General features: G+C 42.0%; 1 protein-coding gene across 4 annotated transcripts in view; it reads right to left on the bottom strand.

The window, feature by feature from the left end:
* PRDM5 (PR/SET domain 5) overlaps nt 1-4,713 on the bottom strand; it is an 83,873-nt gene extending 79,160 nt beyond the window's left edge. For 2 of the 4 annotated variants that reach the window (XR_006019560.1, XR_006019561.1), the window contains exon 1: nt 4,449-4,713. Coding sequence is in view for 2 of the 4 variants with exons in the window: in XM_042048610.1 (XP_041904544.1) it covers nt 4,449-4,541 (93 nt within the window). In the remaining 2 variants the exon portion in view is untranslated. The remainder of the gene's footprint in view (nt 1-4,448) is intronic. The other 2 variants (XM_042048610.1, XM_042048611.1) reach the window with 2 other exon arrangements.
* Nucleotides 4,714-22,036: the final 17,323 nt, after the last annotated feature.

Below are 22,036 nucleotides of genomic sequence, written 5' to 3'. Positions count from 1 at the left end.
CTTATTTCTCCTTTGGGAAGCCGGATTTTTCTTTATCTTAAATAAGGATGAAATTTACAAGTCAAATTTCTTACATTTCTTACAAAATTCTCAGGAAGCACCTTGCAACAGGCATCCAACTAAAACAAAGAATCTGGCAAGCACCAAGTTTACATTAGATTTATTTGCGAGATTATTTGCAACGCTACTTTTTGAAGTGCCACAAATCAAAACACTGAATAACTGAGGGCTTGATGATACAGAGAGATTTGTTTAAAAATGTAAGGGAGTATGCACATGCTTGTGAATTAATTTGAGCCTTCATAAACAAAATTAAGATGTTATACCACCTGCTAGTCATAACACCCGCTGTGAAAGCATCCATTGATATGTTCTTCCAAAAGTATTTGGCATCAGGGGTTTTTTCCTGCACAGACGTCACAGGAACAGGAGCAGCAAGGCAAAATAATTAAATAGGACTTTCTTCTGCCACAGGCCCAGCTTCCCCCCACGCACGCTGCCTTGTCCTTATTTGCACAGACAGGCCCTAAAACCTGGAATGCAGGATGCTGTGTTCCTTCAGGCAGCATTCAGATCCAAAAGCATGTATACTTGTAAGTATTAAAGACTATAGGTATATATTAAAAAGCAACTTTGGTGTTTCTTTAAAAAACAACAGAATTCTGGTTAATAAAAGTATTGATCTTGTCCACATATCCCTTCCTCCAGGCACATTCCATATTCCCAGCAATAGCCTGCTAGTGCTTCCCTTCTTGCTTAGTTTTTACAGGTTGCCTACAGGTAAAGAGAAAAAAGTGGAATGGAAAACATCCAGGATCATCCCTCTTGGAAACAAGAAATCAAATTAAAAAAAAAAAAAAATCCTTGTATTTAAAATTCAACCTGAAGTGGTAATAAACAAAGGAAAAGAAAATTGGCATTGCAGAATGAAGCAACAGAACTGAGAGGTAAATTTTTAAATGTGTGATGCCTTAGGTTTTAACTTTTATATTTTTCAAATCCTGTACTGCCTAGTGTCTAATTCTGAAGTTTTGTGCGGCCTGTTAACTTCTGCTCTCTCTTGCTGGTTAGATGTAACAAACCCCCTCTAAGTTTGCACTTCAAGGACACCTTGTCGTCCCAGGCCCCAAAATATGTAAACAAAAAGCCTTTGAGAGGAGGGGAAAACTTGGGGTAATTACATCATTAACTGAAATTATAACTGGAGAATTAACCCTGATATGCAAATGGACCAAACTTACAGAAGTGTGAAGAATCAGTGACACAGGTGTCCATCTTGACTGCCCAAGGTGTACCTTTGAAGGCCCTTCAAATAAATATTTAACTTTATTCTGTTAATCTTCTCTTCTAACCTCTGTTTTTAGGTAGCCACTTCAAGGCATCATGTACACAAAGAACATTTCACTACAAGGAGCCGCAAAGCAGAAGGTAAAAAGACAGGAACAGCAGAAGTCAGCAACTGGAGCCCAGAGCAGCAAAGGAGCCAAACAGGGGCAGTGACAGCAAACACTGGCACTCTGGGACTTCATGTCCTTCCTTCTCATTGATTTCCATACCACCCTTCATCGTTTTGTTGATAAATAATGGCAGAGTTCCTCCCCTACCAGTTTTTCAAATCCTAGGATTTAATACTGAGGCTGAAACTTCCTCCTTGTCTTACCTCATCAGCAAAGGAGATGGAAACAGGTAAATACAGCTGTATGTGTACAGCACCTATAGTGTCAATTTCACCCATCCCTGAAGCCCACAGCACGGCTGGGATGAAGCACAGTAACAGCTCAGACCAAGAAACACCACACGTCATTCCCATCTCAGCTACTCCAAACCAGGAAATCTCTACTGCAGTATTCAAGACCTTCTGGAAGCTCAGAACCATGGCAAAAGCAACATGTCCACCAACACAGAGTAACTGTAATTACATTAGGTGATGCAGTAGGTGATCCAGATTTCTAAGCACTTTTTACGGCTTCTCAAATTCAGAGGGAAACCAAAACCTGATGTCTTGGAACACAAGGGTCCATGGGGATAAGTGAAATTATTTGTTAGCCTTTCAGATCATTTTCTTCATGTATACATATATATATACACACACACACACATTATTCCTGGTTAATAAACATGTTGTTATATGCCAACACACATTAATCAAGAACATACTCAAGACTTCAACGTCCCCTCTGATCAACATGAGGCATACAGCACAGTCTCAAGTCAGAGAAATGATTCAGTATATACAAGCACATTTTTCCAATGCTGAAAAAGCTATATTCAACAGTTGCTTCCAAAAAAGCAGCAATGACTAATCTTCCAGCCACAGCAAAACACCAAGAAATGCAGTGGGCTCTCTGATGATTACACCAAGAGCCTCCTGATGCTGGTGCTCTGTAGCCTGAGGCCAGCTGCTGGAAAACAGAAAAGTACACAGGAATCATAGCTTTGTTAAGGTAACAAAACAGAAAGTTTCCACCTTTTATGATTACAAACAAAAACCTGAAAGCCCCGCATGCCTGAAGGTGCACAAGCAGATGGTAGGCAGCAGCAGTTCAGAATGTACTATTACCAAGACTTTGCTAACAGCAGAATTTTCAGAGGCCTCCACAGCACTTGGAGAGCTGGTACTGCAATTTCTGATTATAAGGTCTCCCAATGTTTTCTTTTACTTTCAGTTCAGACAACTGCAATTGTGTGACAGCAGCAGAGAGAAAACAGTGCAGCATTTCCTACTCAGCAACACAGGTCTTACTTCACAATTAAGTGTCACATTCAACACCTCCTCCCAATCCCAGAACTCCACGGAATTAATTGAACAGCTCTAGGTTACGCTTTATCACAGCCATGAAGTGCAGTTCTTCTGCCTCATTACTAAACAGGAAACATATTAAGAGCACTACAGATGTGAATTTTCTTTCCATGGAAAAGAGTAACATGGAGTCTGGCTGTGTCCAATGTACCACCTGCATTATTTACACACCCACCCTTCACCCAACAGAGAACACAGTACTTAGGCCCCCAACAAATTTTAGGAGTATCTTCTAATAAACCACAGAGCAACTCAAGAGTTGGTTCCTCTGCCTTTTTTTCTGACCAGGGCACACCACAGCCATTTGTGCTACCAGCACAGAGGGTTCCCTGCCAAAGGACAGGTCTGTAACCAACACTGTCATCAGACACTCCCAATACAAACAGACTCTTACTACAGCTGCCTCTGCCTTTACCTTCTGCAGTCCACATGAAGTACACACCACACCTGCAACACTTTTTCTAGGTGCCTGCACAGCTCTGATCTCACACACTTTGTCCGTATGAAGTTCAAAAGTGAGGTGGAATAATCCAGGCAGGAAAATGCTCTACTTGTCCCAGCATGCAACTCCAATGGTTCAACTGACACCAGTGTGAAGCATGAAAGCTCAGACCCCCACCTCTGAACTCGGGATGCTGATTCCCATAAGTTTCACTCCAGAGCTCACTCCATTTCTGAGTCCAGGGATTAACCACTGCTAACAGTGTACAACCTTCCTTGCTGTGTGAACCCACAAAGTTTTCAAATGAAACTTCAGAACCTCCATAGAGAAGTCTTAAAAACCAAACTATATAAAATTGTTCCCCTTCCAGCTCCGCCCTTAACATTCAGGGACACCTTAAAAATGGGACACCTCCACCCCATCGTGTCAAAGTCCTGTTGATGAAACCACTGAAAAATTAGGAAAAAAATTCAGAGCCAAAACGAGGACGAAGATGGAAAGCAAAACACACAAAACACAGAGAAGAGTATACTAATGATAGGTTCATCGTTTTGGTATGCCTTTATGTGTCCTAACAAGCCACCTGGACAGTCTCAGCTGGAATTCCAGACTATCAAGAGACTTTCAATTATGAGGTGTGAAGGGGCATCACCTGGTTGGGGTATGAGACCCGGTTCAGCAGAATGACATCGTTCAGAGGCCAGGCTTTATTATGCCAAAACGAGGAATTAAATCATAATCCCGCCGAGCCCGAAGAGCCGTGAGGGGGGTGACAGGAGCCTGCGAACCCCGGGCGGCTCCCCCTCCCCTCAGAGTGCAGACCGTCAGGGAGGCGGTCCCGCCCGGGGGAGCGCTGCCCTCACAGCTGTGCCAGACACATAAACCAAGTTTAAAAAAAAAAAAAAAAAAAAAAGTTTTAAAAAAAGTCACAAAACGGGGAAAATAAAATTCCTCAGAGCTAATCCTCCGCCGGCCCCCGCGCCCCTTCCCGCCTGAGGCGGCAGCGCCCCGGGAGGCTCCTTGAAGCGGGAGGGGGGAGCGGCCGGGCGGTGCCTCCCGTGAGCAGAGGGAGCCCGGGCGGGCACAGCGCGGCTGAGGCGAACTTGGAGCGGGGCAGAGGGGCGGGAGAGCCGCCCAGCTCCCCGGTGATACGTGGCAGCCGCTCCCCACCGGGCCGGGAGAGGCCGTCCCCCCGCCATCACCCACCTTCTTCACTCTGCGGGCCGTGTAGAGCCCCATCCCGTCCTGCACCCGGGACGACTTCAGGGCGAACCTATCCGGCACGTACATGCCCAGCATTTTTGCACCGAACTCGGGCCCCGCCGCCTGCTACCGGGGAGAAGGAAGAGGCTTACGGGGGACTTCCATCCCACCGGGAGCAGCGAGCGAGAGACCGGGGGAGGGGGCAGGAAGAGGGGCTGGATGCGGGGCTCTCCCGGCTCCTGAGGGGAGGGGCCAGCGCGCGGGACGGGGCGGGGCGGCCGCAGGGGGCGCGCGCGCCCGGCGGGGCAGTGGCGGGAACGGCGCCATGGCGGCGTCGTGAGGGGACGGCGGAGGGCGGCGGTGTCCCGCTCGGATTTATCCCCCTTTTTTGTGTTCCACCAAATGCGTGAAGGCAGCTTCCCTTCGAAACCAAGTAATCCTTCACTTTCGGGGGTTGGTTTTGAGGGAACGCGGATCTAAAGCCAGAAATTGAGCATCCTTATGAACATGCAAACGTGACACTTTTTGTCTAAAAAATAAACATTTTGTATATTCTTACAACATACCCGGCAAAGACGTGGTTTTCTGATTAGAACTATACAAAATGCTGTCGAAAAGAGAGGAGAAGTTCGATTTCAGCAGGTGACTAACATCACACCAGTATTTTTTCACAAAACTACAATATAGATTATAAATGTACATTATATATATGCACAATATACACTGACCACCTTCTAGAAAGCTGAATAGCTTTCTTGGAGATTTTTGGGATTTTCATTGATGCCATACTCATATTGTTGCTCTCTAAACTGAAGTGGGGGTGCAGCTGGGAAAAGGAGTTGGTTATATCTGATTATGGAATTAAAAATAAGTGTGAAGGCATGTGAGGCAACCAGAAGGAAAAGGAAGAAAAGGGGAAAAAAACTATTTATGGATACATTTTAAAATCATGCTGCTAATAATAATAATTAAACCACTGGAGCGTAACAACCTCTTTTCTCTCTACCTCTTTCTACCTTAACAGATGTATTAATAGTAGAAGTTAAATATTAAAAGCTCCTAGTTTTCCACCCAAGCATTAGAAAAAATTTGTGTTGGTGTCATTTGGAAGGAATAAAAAAAAATGTCCTGAATTTTAGTTACCACATGACAGTGGACAGATCATCATGAAAGTGCTTTGGATCAGTTGGATCTCTGCCCACCCCTAGGTGGGCATTTAGGGAGAAATTAAATTTTAAAAAGCCAGGTCTAGCTGAACATGCAACTCCCTTTGACTACTTTTTGTTCCTTTCTATATATTTGCACACAATGATGGCTTTTTGTGCTTATCATCTACAGTGCCATAATTTAGCTATCAGAAAGCTTTATAAGAAAAAATATTTACAAATGTGATGTATATTCCCACCAACATGCATGTATATACAGAGAAGTTTATACAATACTGCATGATATTCAATATATGAGCAAATGCTCTGGTAAATTTGATGAAACCCTTAATTTGACAAGAAAAAAGGATGAAAGGCTCCAACAACATGGTTGAAAGAATAATTTTGAGAATGAAAACGTGCCAGACACATAGATTTTACACCTTGACTGATAGCCTGGACACTGTCTACTAATTTAGTAATAAAAAGGGAGCATCAAAATCTATAGAAATAAAAATTCTACCATCTCAAAAACAAATAAATTGAACTGACAGAAAATAAGTTGCCTGGGGCAATTGCTTCAGTTTTACAGCTAAGAGCAAAATTTAACTATTCTTTTTATTAAGATCCAGCTCGAAAGGTTTCACATGCATAATTGAACATAATGTTTTTGGAGACCAGAACACTTCTTTGATTGGATGCCAGTCTTTCTTAATATATATCAGATTAAAATGTTGGCATCATTTTGCCTGTCTCTGACCTTTTCCAAAGGTCATGAATATTCTAAAATCATTTTACACATTATGAAGGCCTCAGTATTTTTCTCTTTAGAAGAGAAAAAAAAATCACTTGGGGGTCCTTCATTTTGAAACTCAAAAGATTTCTTCTACACGATATTCAAGGTAATAATACAGCACAATTCAGATGCATTTGTGTCTTGGTTTTAAGCTCTTTAAGTACACAATAACTGGGGTTTTTTTGTAAATTTCAGCCATTATTATTCTAATGTGGAATGCAGTTACCTGTGTCTTACTCTGTTTGAACAACTTAGAAAAAAAATGCTGTAGCACTGGACAAAAGTGTCACCAGTCTTTTCTTTCATAGTGTATTGGTGGTGTGACATTGATCACATATTCACAACTGCCTGTCCACCTGTAGCAAAATACACTTTTCTCAGTTTAATCAGCCATTGACCCTACAGCTGTAACTCATTTGCAATGCAGCGCACAGAAACTGAACACGTTGGCCCTCTCTTTCTGCATGGCTCTATACAGAACCCCAAGGAGAAACACAAGAGCATCCAGCAGCCTTCAGATTTGAAGCCTTACACTGTCAAAATTCATTTGCATAACTTCCTTGGAAAGGGAACAAGGTATTTTCAGATGGAAGCTCTTCCATAGTCATGAAAGCTGCTGTGCCCCAAATGAAATGCCGTGGCAGGAATCCACCTGTGGTGACAAACAAAATAATTGCAAGAGTTTTTGTCTGGAGTTACAGTACTTGTTGCAACATCATACCAGAGGCACGGTATGTTGCTCCCTCCACTCGAGGAGCAGCTAATTAAGTGTCATACTCAATATGTCACATTCTAACAAACAAAAGGATCTAAGACCAAAATGGTCTTCAAGATGCCAGAAGTAAACGTGCCAGCCCCTGAAGTGTCCAGCAGCTTAGAAGGAAAATGTGTTCTCCAAGAAGAAAGGATGGCTTTTCACTGCTAATCCCTTGTTTAGATGGTGTAGTATCATCTCTAAAACTTTTCAGGGACTTCACATTTCTATCCTCCCTCCTCCTGCTCGGCAGGCAGTTGGACAGAAATCAGAGAGGCTAAGAGTTTTTTAATCCTTTCAAGGGTTCCTTGCATCAACCAGTATTAAAATATTAACTTTTCCAGCATCCATAGCAATGCTAGAATTAGATTCTGGCAGCTGATACACCTGAGAAAGGGTGTTATTCATGAAAATGGCTCCTCCCTCCCAGTTTGAACGTCCACTAGTCCACAAAACATTTCTGCACTGCAGTTTAACCAAGTTTGCAGGGATGTTTTGAAAACATCCTTCCTGAATCTATGGATCTCCTCTCCAACCTCATCCAATTCCTCTTAACCTGGTATGATCAGGAGCTGCTCTTTCAAAGCAAATCTTTGTCTTATCTGGGTTGTAGCCCAGGTGCAGGACATGTACAATATTGTCAGACTGTTTCCTCTTAGTTCATGTATACCTGCACATTTCCAGTGTGCAAATAATGCTTAGCTTTGACCAGGAATGCAAGGGTTTCAGTCAGGTGTTTCCCTGGAAATTGCCAAGCCCCTTTCTCTGACTAGGTACAAAGTCCTTAACTTCATTTGGGACCATTGTTCTTTTTTTCACGGTGACTTCCCAGACCTTCCACACGGCAGTGCCTGGACCAGGATGGAAATGGGGTTTGCACTGACTCGTTTTGCACTGAAAGTGTTCAGAAAGGAAAGGTTCCAGCTTGTCTCATGGCAGAGTCTCAGTGAAAGATGGGAAGAGGAATTATACAGACCTCTCAGGGTTGAGGTTTTTTTCCTTTTCTCAGTTGTACAGAGTTCCACTTAGAAAAAAAATCTACCAGAGCTTAGTAACACACCTTTAGAGCCTGCCCTGTGTTGGGGACAATGGCAACCTTGCCACCATAATCACCAGGCACAGGGACTCGTAAGGACCTGGAACAAATTGTGTTGACATGGAGTCAAACCATATGTCAAACTACCAACTAAAAACTCAATCTCTTTTATGTAGAACAATCTACTTTCTGAAACAATTAAATGTGCCTTTTAAAAATGACAAAAAGTCCCATCTACTCAGTGTCTCGGGGTCTTTTCCAGTTGTAACAGTGTTTGTTTTGTCTGTGTTTTTTGGTGCTCTGAGAAGCTTAAGTTGTTCTTTTCCTGATGCGCTTTGATTTGCTGAGCAAAATTCCTTTCAGAGCTATTTTTAAGGATTAGTTGGTTTTTGTTTGGGTTTTTTTTTTGTTGGTTTTTTTTTTTTTTTTTTTGGTGGGGTGGTTTTGTTGTTTTTTTTCTACACTGATTCTTTTGAAGTTTTTTTCATTCAGCGAACACTGCAACTAAAAAAATTATTTCCCTAGCAAAATCTCTCTTCTAATCGATGCACAGTTCATTTTTTGGGTTTTCTGTTGACTAATTTCTGTTGACTTCTTGTGTTGTGATGCTCAAGGTCATGCAAAACTTTAAATTATCAGATTGGTTTTAAACTTATGTCTCATTGTTTGCTTACATGCACAGAGTAGTTGCTGTCAGAATATCTCTCTCAGAAATACGAAATTCTAGAAGTTGGTGCCAGGATTAGAGAGTTAAAATTTTTCTACTTCCCCTTTGAATATACTAAAATTCAGACATGCATTTGTATTTACATTCCCCAGCTGATGGCATATTAAGTGTTCACTTCTGTTGTTTGAGAGGGTTTTAAACCAGGGTTTAAAAGAAAAAGACAAAATTTTAAATAAGTAGCAGATTAAGCTAGTAATTCAGGTTTCACAGTGATAGACCTAAAAGTGATATAGGAAAGAAGTCTAAAAAGCAAGTAGAGAAGGGTTAAAAATACTTACTTTAAAACATTTAGTGTAAACCATCTCCATTAATTTCTTCAGAGACAGCAACTGACAGAAACACTTTATGTAGTAGCACATGAACTGGGCCACACCCTAAAAGTGTCTTCCTCAGGAAGGTCTCATTTCAGCTTGAGAGCGACTTCCAAAATTGACGTACCCCCCTCCCCCATTTTTCCTGTCAGCCCCTTCAGGATCAACTCAGCCTTTCCTTCATTAATGGAAAGTGACTTCCCAGATCCAGCCTCTCCCTGGTGAGCTACTTCCTTCAATCCTAACCATTCCCATACATGCCCTGTTGCATAAAGGTTATTCCTTCCCAGGCCCCATTTCCCATTACAGCCTTCTCTGGAGCTGATCCTGTGCTCCTTCTGGGAGCAATAAGCCTTAAACTTGCCTGCTTCCTCTTCTACTTGCTACCTAATCTTGAGAGGGATCTTCATGGAACAAGAGCTTCATCACCAAGCTGATTCCCGCTCTGTGCATTCTAGTTTTATTTGTTGAAAAAACATTGAAATTAGTCTCCCTTTCAGTACCTGCTCTGTGCCAGTCATTAACTCATCATATTTGGCAGTCCAGCCATACAACAAATTCTTTCTAAAACCTTGAAAGAGCTTTAATGCTGTGAAGTATTTTTCCACCATTCCTCAACAGGACATGAAGCTGGGACACCATGTTGGGTTTTCCTGTAGCAGGAAGACAGCTGACTACTATGAACTCACAGTGGTTTGCTGATATTATTCTAGCAGATGGATGACAAGTCTCATGACGGACCTCTGCCTTTCATGTCTGCCAGGTAGTGTTGGATATTCGTATTTTCACTTCTCCATGAATCTCCACTACTTCGAGTATCATTAAGCTGCTTCACAGAATGTTTTTAAATCCTTGGAGAATGGCTATGTACACACAGAAGGTATTTCTCAGAACTGCTGGCTATGGAAAATTCATTTTGCCATTCTGAGCACACATTTTCACAATCTGTGCTGTCCTTTGCTCAGAGAATTGTCTCAGGTCATCTTTCACATGATTATTATGTGCTTTGGCCTCCCTCTCTTCTTCCCATTCTCAGAAAAACAGCATTTGAGTTACCCTCTTTTTAACGGGGTGAGTGTCCACTACCTTCTTACCTTTCATATTCAGCTGTGCCTGACCCACTGGTGGAGGGCTTAAACCCCCCAATTATCCACACTACAGATGTGTTCATTTCTTCCTGAACTGGGAGCTGGAGCAACTTAATTCCCCTGGTCAGGAAACCTGGTCCCAGAAGAGAACAGTTTGCTCTAAGGCCTACAGGCAATGGGAACACCAACAGATCTGCATCACCTTGTTGGGGGGGCTAAACCTAATTCCCAGGTTCACCTAAGAGGCAATAGACCAGATTCTATATTCAAGTCTTGCACTGCAGTTGTCATATCAACTGCTTTCCCTTCTGACCCCTTTCCAGTCTTTTTACTCACATCTTGTCTTCATTTTGGCATTTCAGTATTCCTTTCTGCTGGAAAAACACCCTCAGCTTTCAGCTTCCCCTCATCCCCTTCAAAGAACCTGAAACTTCTTCTGTGAATCCTCTTCAGTGCACCACTTGTACACTTTGAATTCAAAGAGACCATGTTTCAAGGACCAGCACATGCCTCCAGTATTTACAGATCCCAATTATTTATTCCCCCCCACACCTCTTTTATGAAGTGTTAAATTCACAGATATCAATGGTATTTCACTTGAGATACTACACAAAACCCAAGTGGCCAAACCATTAGGGGTGGAGGCAGTAGATTTGAAATGCAAGGGGAATTCCCACAGACACCAGGGATCTGGGAACTGGGATATTACTTGTAATGCTGTTGGATTTTTTTTTTCCCCTGAGTTTTAGTTATTTTTAGAACAGCTGAAATCAACACACCATGTAATTTGACATCCATGTCCTAAGAGGCAATAGCACACACCAAAGTGAGAGCTATTGACTTAAGAATGGACAACAACTACTCTGAACATACCTTAATGCGTTTTTTGCTTCTCACTCTCCTCCCTGCCTGCCCTCTACAGAAGTCACTTTCTCAGTTAACAACATTTTCCCCCCAGAGATACTTCCTTCTCAGGACTCTTAACAAATTCCTCTGGAAGAATGGGAAATTCTTACTGCTTTACCACAAGCCCAGAGGACGGACACTTAAACTGCTCTGTGGATGTTAGCTCCACTCCATCCAAACACACGTTCTGTTCTGAGAAAGAGCAGGTAGCTCTGAATATAAAAATTTTAAACGAATCTGGGAGTTTTCTACCTGTAGGCCTCAGCAGAACCAGCTTCAGCAATACTTTTGGGCATGAACTGCTTTATAAAGCTTAAGGGCCTGCATAATCAGGGGCACCACATGCATGTTTAAGATGAACTGAGCCTAACAAAAACCAACCAAAAAAAATCAAACCACCACCATTTGTCAGGAATTAAGTTCTCATTAAACTGTGCAGGATGAGCATTTGAAAAAGGCTTCTCTGTTGAATTCCTCCATTTAAAAACTCTCATCCTCGTTATGTTCCATCTGACACCAGGGGTACTCAGCAGCTCTGTCCCAAACATCAAGATGTCAGACTAGACTCTAAAAATAATAAGAATCATCAAGTCTATGACTCTGGCTCAAATGATTTTTGGATATTATTGCCAAGGTCTGCAAGGATCAATTGTAAATTTACTTTTGCACACTGGAAAAACAAATGATAAAGGAAAAATGAAGAAAACCAACAGCTATTTCAAAGATTAAGTTGTGTTCTTACAAATACTTGATAGTGAAATTACTCCGTTTTGAATAATTTTTCTTTATTCCCTTATTATTATGTTTTCGAAATTAAGGCAAAAATTAGAAATGTGTCCTTCCTTACAAGTAAGGATAGCATGATTCAGATAAATCCTCTCTTTCAGACAGAGCCTTCAGTTTAAACTTGACAGGTCTACTCAGCTTCACAAAGCAGAGATGTCTGGAGACTGAAGCAATGGGAGAAATCCTCTCTCAGGAGCTACCTTCACTGTTCACTAGGAGCAGAAGGCGATTCAAACTCTTGATACACCTGCACTTTGGGGCAGAAGTTGATTTTGAGAGCAGATTAAAGTCCACAAGAAGTTCTGTAAGTATCTGAAATTAGTAGAGTAGGACCAATGGAAGAATATTTGTGTCTGTATGTACAGATTAATCATTAGATTAATAAGAGCCTAAGTGTACTCTGAAAAGCAGGCTTTTTGAAGCAAAGCAATAGCTATAAAAGACATCTGTGAGATGCCTGCCACTTCCTTTCTGAAGTATTCATCCTTGGTTAACAAAACCCACAACTCCTGGGACTAAAGCTGAAGCTGGTTCTGCTTTTCCATGTGCAAAGCTTGCCTGTCCAAATGCTTCCCCTTAGCTCCAGTGAGTGCTCCTCTCTGGCATTTCAGAGAGCACAATGGCACCCCCCTGGGCCGGGCTGCAGCGAGTTTGGGTTGGAGATTGTTTGTGGGACGCCGTTCTATTTATCACACAATAGGGTTTCTGTTTCTCCCTCGGTTCCATTGTGCTCAATCACATGGGGTTTTTTTAAAGTTATGTTTTAAGTTATAGCCTGTCAGGCGCCCTGAGGCATCTGGACACTGGGTGCACCATAAATTTGAAGTTATTACTGTTCAGGATTGCCGTAAATGAGTTAGTCATCTTTTCTCATAAGGCAACAAGGGAATGGGCTGAAAGTACAGGGCAGCTGCATCTTATTTAAAAGTGTGTCTTTCAAGAGGTACAAGACATTAACATGCCCTTTTGGAAATTATATGAAACTCTGCCCAAACTGTAATAAGTCATCACAGAAAGTCTGGAAGAAGCCCTGTCTGCACTCAAAGAGCAGCCACAGTTAGTCCCTGTACAACACGTCTGTGACCAACCTGCAGCCACGCACACTTCCCTCTTCTGTTACTGGGGATGAAAAGCATTAACCTGCACAGAGTCAAAGGATACATCACAGCTGACATGCTTGTGCCTGATCCGTGCCTGAGCGAGGTTATCCTTACAGCACCAAGGGAGCCCTAGGGAGAATTGGCAGGGAAGGAAGCACAGTGAATGCAGAGCACTCAAAGTGCAGTTTCTGGTAGGATCCTGCCTCTCTAACCAGTGGATTTCTGAACCCACCAACCTGGTCCTCCCATAGCCACATCTATACACCCAGAGCCCCCAGGAGAAAACAGAAGCAGAGTCTTCATTTCCCCTGTCACCTTACTTGGAGATAAACCATCTGTTTGCTCTTTGGAGTTGCTGAATTTCATTATTTGTGCAATACTTCTTGACACTGCATTACTTCAATTTAATTTTCAAACTGCTGTAAGAGTTACAGGGGTATATACAATAGATTTTAATTCTGATAAAACACCATCAAATAAGATTGGCAGTAGTTTAGTTTTAGTTTGTTTCGTCTCTCTACAGACTTAGAGACTGTGGGCATAACCATTACTTATAATGAAATTCTGAGGGTTGGAGAATATTTATAATAACTAACACTGAATTGTGATAAAAGACATAGGAAAAATATACAACAACCTAAAAGGCTTGAAATAAAACACTAAATAGATGTGGATGAACATTTGTCCATCACAGGTATTTTAACTCTTAGTAGTCTATATTTAGTTTAACACAATTAATCTCTAATGCTCTCCAGTTGGCTTTTGAAAATTTATTAATAGATGCTGGTATGAGAGATTAAAGTCACATAATGACCCCTGATTTAAGAGCCAGATGGTTATTGGATCTGATAGGTCCCCTTAATGAAAGCTGTTAGAAAGAAGTGAGAATTTAAAAGGTTTCAATATACCAAAAAAAAAAAAAAATCGGACTATTTTCTTCATAAGAAATCTACTGCTTTGAGAGGTCTAGGAAAGAACAGCTACTGATTTTGCTGTCATCCCACATGGTATTTTGTCCATCCCCTCAGCTTATAGTGTTTGCCTAATAGGACAACTCATCCAAAACCCCCATCATCATATCAATGGAGACATTTATCCATTTCAAATGCAGTATGACACTGATGAGGGCTGCAGCAGCCAAGCATCAGTACAAACTAAAATTCCACACAAGTAGTTTTTAGCATACTCTAGTTTTTAGCATAGACACTAAGCATACCTTTTATGACAAAACATTTACCAAAAATCTTCTTCCCCATCTCCCCTCACTTCCCTTCCATAGAAACAATGAAAAAGATGACGAAAACATCAAATGTTAAAAATTCACATTGAAATGGAGAGAAGCATAGTGAGGAGCATGGGTTTCCTGCCAGTTTGAGGTAACCTGCAAGCTTTCACTTGTTCCTTCAGGCATCAAAGAGCATTTACCCCCAGGCCTTGTCCAAGGGACAGACATTTGGATTGCATTAAGCTTCCAGGGGGTATGTGTGCAAAACTCCAGTATGGAACAGTTATTAAAAAGGCTGCATGTTTGCTATTTCTGTGGTTTGTCAGAAAGGTCATTGTTTAAGATGTTTTCATTTAATGACAATGTGCCTCTATTCTTGTTATTATAGTTTGTTTCTTTCATGTCCGTTCCTCCTCCTCAGTATCATTGTTTGTCCCTGTCCTGTGAAGTGTCTTGCTGTTCTGGTGCCATGGGATTGGGAAGATGTTACAGATTTGTGTAACTTCTCACTACACTGGTGGTTCATTTACAGAGGGGTGTTTCCACCATAGCCACTTCTCTGCACTTATTGGGAAGATTTAATCTGGAGCAGGAAAAAAGGAACTATACTCATTTATGCAGACCACGGTGGGAGCTGCATTACTTTAGCAGATGAAGGCTTGTTACAGTTCCCAGGAACTCCTCACCTGATTACCACCTATCAGATCTTTCTGCTTAATCAAAGCCCCTACACTTGCATTCACACAGGTCTGCAACAGCAGAAAATGGGAGCAGAATTATGCATCCCATGCAGAAAATACACCAAACACTAAACCAAACTCTTCATTATAAGCACATCTCCTGAACTGGCAGAAATAAGCAGCGTAGGCCACCAAAAAAAAAAAAACCAACACAGGACTCAAAAGCACAAATTCCAGCTGAAATACAAGACAAAGAGCTCACCCAGTTATTAACCTTGCACAAACTGGAGGTGTGGGTAACTGCTCATTTTCTCCTTTATACAAGAACTCAAAAAAAAAAGGTTTTTATTTTGAGATGGAAAAGAACAGCATTGTATGATGGGAACATCATACACAGAAGCACACAAACAACTTTGAAAAAATAGCAGGAAACATTAACAGATGAGTTAACAGTAGCTAAATATTTATATTGCACATTTCACATTTATCACAACAAACCCTTCTTTTTCCAGAAAAATATCTGGGTTAGGGGCTAGGACAGACAGTATACAATTTAATTGTTTCTCTTCATATATTAACTTCCTTTAAAGGGGACAACACAGCAAAGTGGGCCCCTCTGCAGAGGAAAAGATGTGGTATCTTCATTTGTGAGCTACTGGGTGTGATAAGTGGAGGGAAGCAAACAGCAAGGAGACACAGGCACACAGCTCAGGCTCAGGAGATAGCCGAGAGCAGCAGGACAAGCCAGAAACCAGCCCTAGTGACAATGGGAAAAGTTCCCTAGGGGCCAAAATGAACTTGCAGTCTGCTTCAGCCCAGAAAGCCACAGAGCTGACTGAAAGCAAGACTCGGAGCAGGGACAAAGTGAGCAGCAGGGGATTTGTTTATAAGCCCTTCCCCATGTCTAGCCTGTCTTTTCTCTCTTGTCTCTGTTGCAAGAGGTTTGTCTGATGTAGGCTTTGTTCAAAGAAAACCTGAGGTTTGAGTTGAAAAGCTGTTTGAGGGAAGAGCTCTGGAGAGACCTACCTCAATGCTCCTGTCAAAGATTTATATTCTTTAATGACAGAGGTATTTTGGTGTTTCTTTTAATGATGATGACAAAGACTTAGCTGCTATGTGCAGCACATAAGTAGCAGCTTTGTCAAGCTTTACCTCTTACAGAAGGGCGAGTGGGTGCCAGCATCACAAGCTGTGTGCTAGGGCACAATCTGAGCTCAGGAACATCCATGATCTTGGAAGCAATTCCTGCACACTTGGAAATAAAGGCAGCACAAGGTTCTGGTAAGAAGGATTTCATAACTTTCCTGTCTTCCTTCACTTCTCCTATGCTCTGTCTGAACTAGGAGCTGGCTGATCAATAGCTCTGGGCAGAGCCTCCTACAAAGCCTGTCCTGAACGCTAGACTGAGTTCTTATACAATCAGCTGTGATGCCACTTGGGCAAGGCCAGAGGACAGTGATCAGACAGCTCCAAAACACAGTGAGAAAAGGGCCTTTGTCAATACCGACAGGGAACCTATGACTACCCAGGATCCAGAAACAGTTGTGTCTTGCTTTAACCTACTGCTCCCACCAAAGCAGCCTTTTCTCCATGTCCTTCAGCCTGCTCCACCCGCTCTGGAGAGGGCATGAGCCCAATTACCCAGCCCTCAGCAGCCACCAATTACAGAGGAAGAAGAGCCCTTGCATTGTCCGTGCCCTGTCAGGCATCATCTGCCTGCCAAGCGTGCTGCAGCAGCCTTTGTCACCGTGCTGTCCCCCCGGCAGCCAGCTGCACAGCTTGAACGAGAGCGGGAGAGAGCATAAGGAAGCCATTAGAGGTTAGGAGCAGTTGCCCAACATGACTCAAAGAGGGATCTGAGGAAACATAATGGAATCACTCATGAGCAACTGTCCGTCCGGTCCACATCTGCAGGCGGTCTGCAGCTGTTCCGCTCTCTCCACACAGAGCAGGCCAGCTCTCCAGAGCAGCATAATCGCTGCATTAGCTTAGAGTACCTGCCCATTAGCTTTAAATGTGTCAAACGTTAAAAAAAAAAAACCCAAACAAAACTCGTGGTCTGTGAAAGAATGGCCATGAAGAGACGGTACTTGGGAAAACAAAAGCCAGGAGGAGGAACAATGATTCCCTATTGAACAACAAATGGAGAAAGTAGGCTCCAGCTTTTAATTGCAACACCATGCCAAGCAACTTGAAGTAAATGTATCTGTGTTTATTTCACATTCAGCTTCCCAGTTGTGCAATGGGAAATCAAGGAGAATGAGCACAAGTATTAGTGATGGGGCAGGATCTCGGCTGGCACAGGCATGGGTGCATGGGAGGAAAAATATCAAGAGTGCCCACAGCCTGGTGTGAGTCCTGCCTGTGCTCAGCAGCGGTCCTCATCCCTGTGTCCTCAAAGAACTAATTCATTCCCCAGGACACAGGGGGCAAGTCCTGATTCCACTAAGGGTCAAAATAAGAATCATGGTTAACTGCCTGAGACACCCTCCCACCATCATCATCCCTCCCTCACGCTATCTGCCTTTGCGATGTAACATCCTTTTTAATAGCCATAGTATTTTATGTCTATAAACAGCAAATATTCAAGTAACAACCCTTCCACCTGCTCCTTTTCAGTTTTCTTCATTGTAGATTGGATCAGTAAGGAAAATACTCAGAGGAAAAGAAGATCTGTTTTTGAAATGAATGATAAACATTTATCTAACAGTTCATCAAAGGGTACCTCAACTCTACACAGTTTTCAGCAGGTGGAAACCAAATTGTGAATCGGTGGACTTTCCAAAATACACAGTGGCTGCAAGATCAGATGCCAGCTGTACGCTCATTATTCACTCGTGCCTATTTTGAGATAGGTAAGTCCCTTTTTTTGTTAAACAGACAGGTTGTGCTGGGAAGTAATAACTAGCTGCATCCACAAAACTTATCAGTGTTACTGGGTCACTTAAACTTGCATTTGTAACAGTTCTCTTCAAAAGAAATAGCTTTAAAAAAGAAGGGAAAGAGGATGTCCCCCGCAGCCTGGTATCAGCAGTGATTGTCTAGGCAGGCTGAGGATTATGATTATTATAACCAGTGATGTGGACTCCAGAGAAGTGATAAAAGCGTTCTTCCAAAGTAGGCTTTGGAACCATCAAACATGTTAAATGAAGTAAGAATTTGCTTCTCTGAGAGGATTAATACCACAAGTTTATAAACCAGTCTAAACACTTATTTAGAAGACTAAACCATTCCTGAATTGTGTCAGTTGCTGTTGTAGCCTTTCATGGATTCACTGAAACTCTAAAGGGACTCTGGAATCCATGGAGTACCTCAAGACAACCCATGAAAGGCTCTCTTCACTAACACAGAGCTACTGGTTTTAATATGGAAATGATGTGAAAAGCTCAGCTTCTCCTCTACGTATAGGATTAAATTACACAGCCAGAAACAGCTGCTGCAGCTCAACAAGAAAATCCAACATTTGCAAAACAGTGGCTTGAAAAGGCAGGGAGTGGGGAAGTCAATATTTACAACACACTCATTTCTACTTAACAGTTAAGGAAATCAGGAGGCAGAGTGAGGGGGACTAAAATCATTTACTTCACAAAATATCTCCATTTTAGTTCTCTATCCCTCTTTCACCTGAAATAATGTGCAATTCCAAATGTGGAACAGCACAGGTAAAATCAGTATTAATTAGGAATTACATTAAACCCCTGAGTACCAGAATCATATCATTTTATAATCCAGACTCTCTGTTCTTTGCCCCCATCCAAAAAATCCATACTTTGAGAATTAGTAGGATAATTCCTTAACTTTCATTCTAGAAGCAAATCAAGCCGAAACACTGTGTCCCATCTGTGGTGTTACTCCCATCCTACAACCCAGTCAGACAGAATCTTCACTACCAGTCTTGCTAGACTTAGAGAAAGGATTTTAACACAATTAAAATGAGAATTTCGGTCTCTTTGCAAGGTATGCATTATAAGATTAATACTTAATAATCCTGTCAGCATTTGTTTAAGCTAAGCCAGTGGAGCAGAAATTTACAGTCACTTTAGCTGCCTGTTGCTACATTTCTCTAAATCAAGTGAAACAATTAAGCATGTGCCTGCTTACCTCTAGCAGATGTTACACACTACATGAATATCCAAACCCAGAATTAAGACACAGCCATAGCGTATCTCAATACAGCAATATACCCTCAAAAACCAGCAATTAATTATTTCCTCTCTATCAGCCCTTCAGCAGCTTTGCCATTGTATTTTCCACACACATTTGTGATATGAAGCACCTATTCATTGTTTGCTCAGAGAACAGAAAAAGACTCGGATAATTCTTTTGCTTTCTCTCTGAAGTCGGACACCATAGCTTAAGTTCAACTTCTTATGCACAAGGTTAGCAGGTTCAGGAGACTTAATACAAGGAAACAGGCTTTTTCACACTATTCACACAACAGGAAAGAAAAAGAGGGAAATATTTATTTTAATAGGGCCACATTTACTAATCACTCACAAGCAACTGGCTGAAATATCAGTATCACAATACAAAATCAAGTAACTCTCCCTGGCAGAGCTAAAACATAAAAACAAAGCCTCTGCAGGTCTGAACATTCCTCTTTTACTTAAAAGCAGACTTAAAAAAGCAAAGATAGACTGACCCACCCACCTACCACTAACAACACACTGCAATCTGCCCTCCTCCTAGGACAGGGACCGGCAAGGCATCTTCCATAGTTGCTGTACAAAGGCTCGTTAAAGGAAGCAGGGTCACCTGCCCCCAGTGATGGGGCTGCTAATGAAGCCCAGCTGCATCTTCCCAGGCTCTGGATGATGTTTCCCCGTGGAATTGGCTTGCACTTTATGTTGCTGCTCAAATAAGTGAAAGTGGGGTAAAAGCAGATGGAAAAAGCCACCTTCTTTGGAGTGGTTTTATTTTGCACCCATACTGCCATTTAAAAGGTCCATGTAAGAGGGAAGGCAAGCAGAGAAAGGTGTTTTTGCAAGGTTTTTCCCCGGTTTCTATAGCCTCAGTTGGCTTTGCTGATATGCCACCGCTCCATGGTTTTCTAACACGATCCTTTTTACTTACCCCCCAGGAGACAAATTGCTCTGAGTTTATTGGGCAAAACTCCGCATCTTACTCTGCTGCACCTTCTACACAGGAGTGTTTGAAAGAAAACCAGCAGCAAGAAGTAAGAGACAAAAAAAGAGCCTGTAATAGTCAAGAATAAAAAAGTCATTCCTCTAGCCTCCTTCTAACATCACTGGAATGCCAGGAGACCTTTTAAGTAATAGCAAGTATCATCAAATGGAAGAGGACATCAAGGAAAATGGGAATTTGAATGAATAGATGTAGAACTGAGAACACAAGTCACCAGTTGTGCTGTGCCTGTCTGGGACAATCTCAGTCAGACCAGCTTCATGTATTGCCACAAAACTTGAGAGCTAATCTCTGCTGTCACAAAGGTTTCTGAATAGCTTTTCGAGCAAGGAGAGTAAGAAGAGTTCAGGGTTCCTGGTACACAGTTCCCCAGCATAGCTTATGAATTAATGAATTATGAATTAAATAATATCCATTTTCACATCCCATTTAATTGAATGTATCCAAACATGGTAACCCTAACTAGTCAAAGGACTTTGAGCAGCCACAACTATTGCTTTTTTTGCCAAGTGCTAAGGTAAATGTTTGCTGTTCAAAATAAGGATTTGCTTTCTCCCTGATATGTTACCAGTCTTAAAATTGCTACTTAAAACCCAAATATGGATCTGTCGTTGCTACAAGTAGAATTCTTGAAATGTTTGTGTGTATCACTGATGGATTTTTTCTGCAGCTTTGCCAGCATCATAACCTTACCTTGTGTTCTGTAACTCATGGACCATTTTGAGCTCTCTGAAGTTTCCACGGTAAGGCAGCTTTGTCAGTGAGTAAAGCAGTAGAATTAGGCAAGCCCCCTTTGACTGATGAAGGTGTTGAAGATTATCTTGCTGTGGTTTGCAATGGCTCAGTGACTCTTTAACAGCTTTGAAACAAACCTCATCTGTAGAGGATTTCTCCTCTGTTCCACAGTCATGCACTAGATGAGGCTTAAGGAGGTGCTGCCATCCCTGTGAGCCACCTCTGCTGCTTTCCTACAGCCCCGTGTGTTCCTCAGCTGCATGTTCCAGCATGGCATTCTGTCCCAAATGGACACATACCATCAGTGTGAATACTGAACTCCATGTAACCTTCCATTTCCCAGCTTAGGTTTCTATTTTAATTAACTCCCCAGCTTTGTGCTTGAAAAAGCCCCTATGTATATTTGTATGTATATTTCTTTATATATTTGATATACCGGCTTTTTTTGACCTTTTACACCAGGTATCCATCTATTACATTCTTCATAAATTCTTTTCATATATGTTTCGATGTTGCCCATGCTGTGACTTCTTATGTGGGCTCTGTGCTTTCATAAACACTCAGTCTGGAGTTTTCTCAGCAGATGAGACCTGTTTTACTTTAACACCTGCTTCAGTCTCCTCTCAGTTAAGGCTGACTTATATTTGCACTGTATAAACCAGTGCCCTTATTTTAACTCTATCCTTCGAAGAATAGCCTCTCTCAGATCATTAAGACCTAATGATTAGTAGATATGGTACTAGTATGGTCTCAGTTTCATCCAGAAGAATAAATAGAGCTAGCTGTTCAGGAAAAGAAGAATTCCAGTGGGAAATAAAGACAACTGTTGAGACATTTTTCTTCAGAGTGTTCAGAAATAGCAGATGCACGCATCTTGGGGAGTTTTTTAATTTTGTGACATGCTGCAAACATAAGGAGTTAGCAGGCAGAAAAGCCAAGTGGGCTGGGTGAATATCCGAGCAGGGAAATCTGGCTAAAGGGAACAAGCAGAGCTGGAATTGTGGTGGAACATGTGTTTTCAAGTAAACATTGTAATAGGCCAGTGGAAGGGGTGCTGATCCCCACACAACTGGCAGCTGTAAAGAGGGAAATGCTTAAAAAATTTGTCTTTAGCTTAAGGATTCAGTAGCTTTCTGGACAGTGAAATACAGGGCAAG

This window comes from Corvus kubaryi, unplaced genomic scaffold, assembly GCF_017639235.1.
Source record: "Corvus kubaryi isolate FWS band 111438036 unplaced genomic scaffold, C.kubaryi_AGA036_p1.0 67, whole genome shotgun sequence".
Lineage (NCBI taxonomy): Eukaryota > Metazoa > Chordata > Aves > Passeriformes > Corvidae > Corvus > Corvus kubaryi.
Note: the sequence above shows the minus strand (reverse complement) of the source record. Positions and strands in the feature narration are given on the sequence as shown.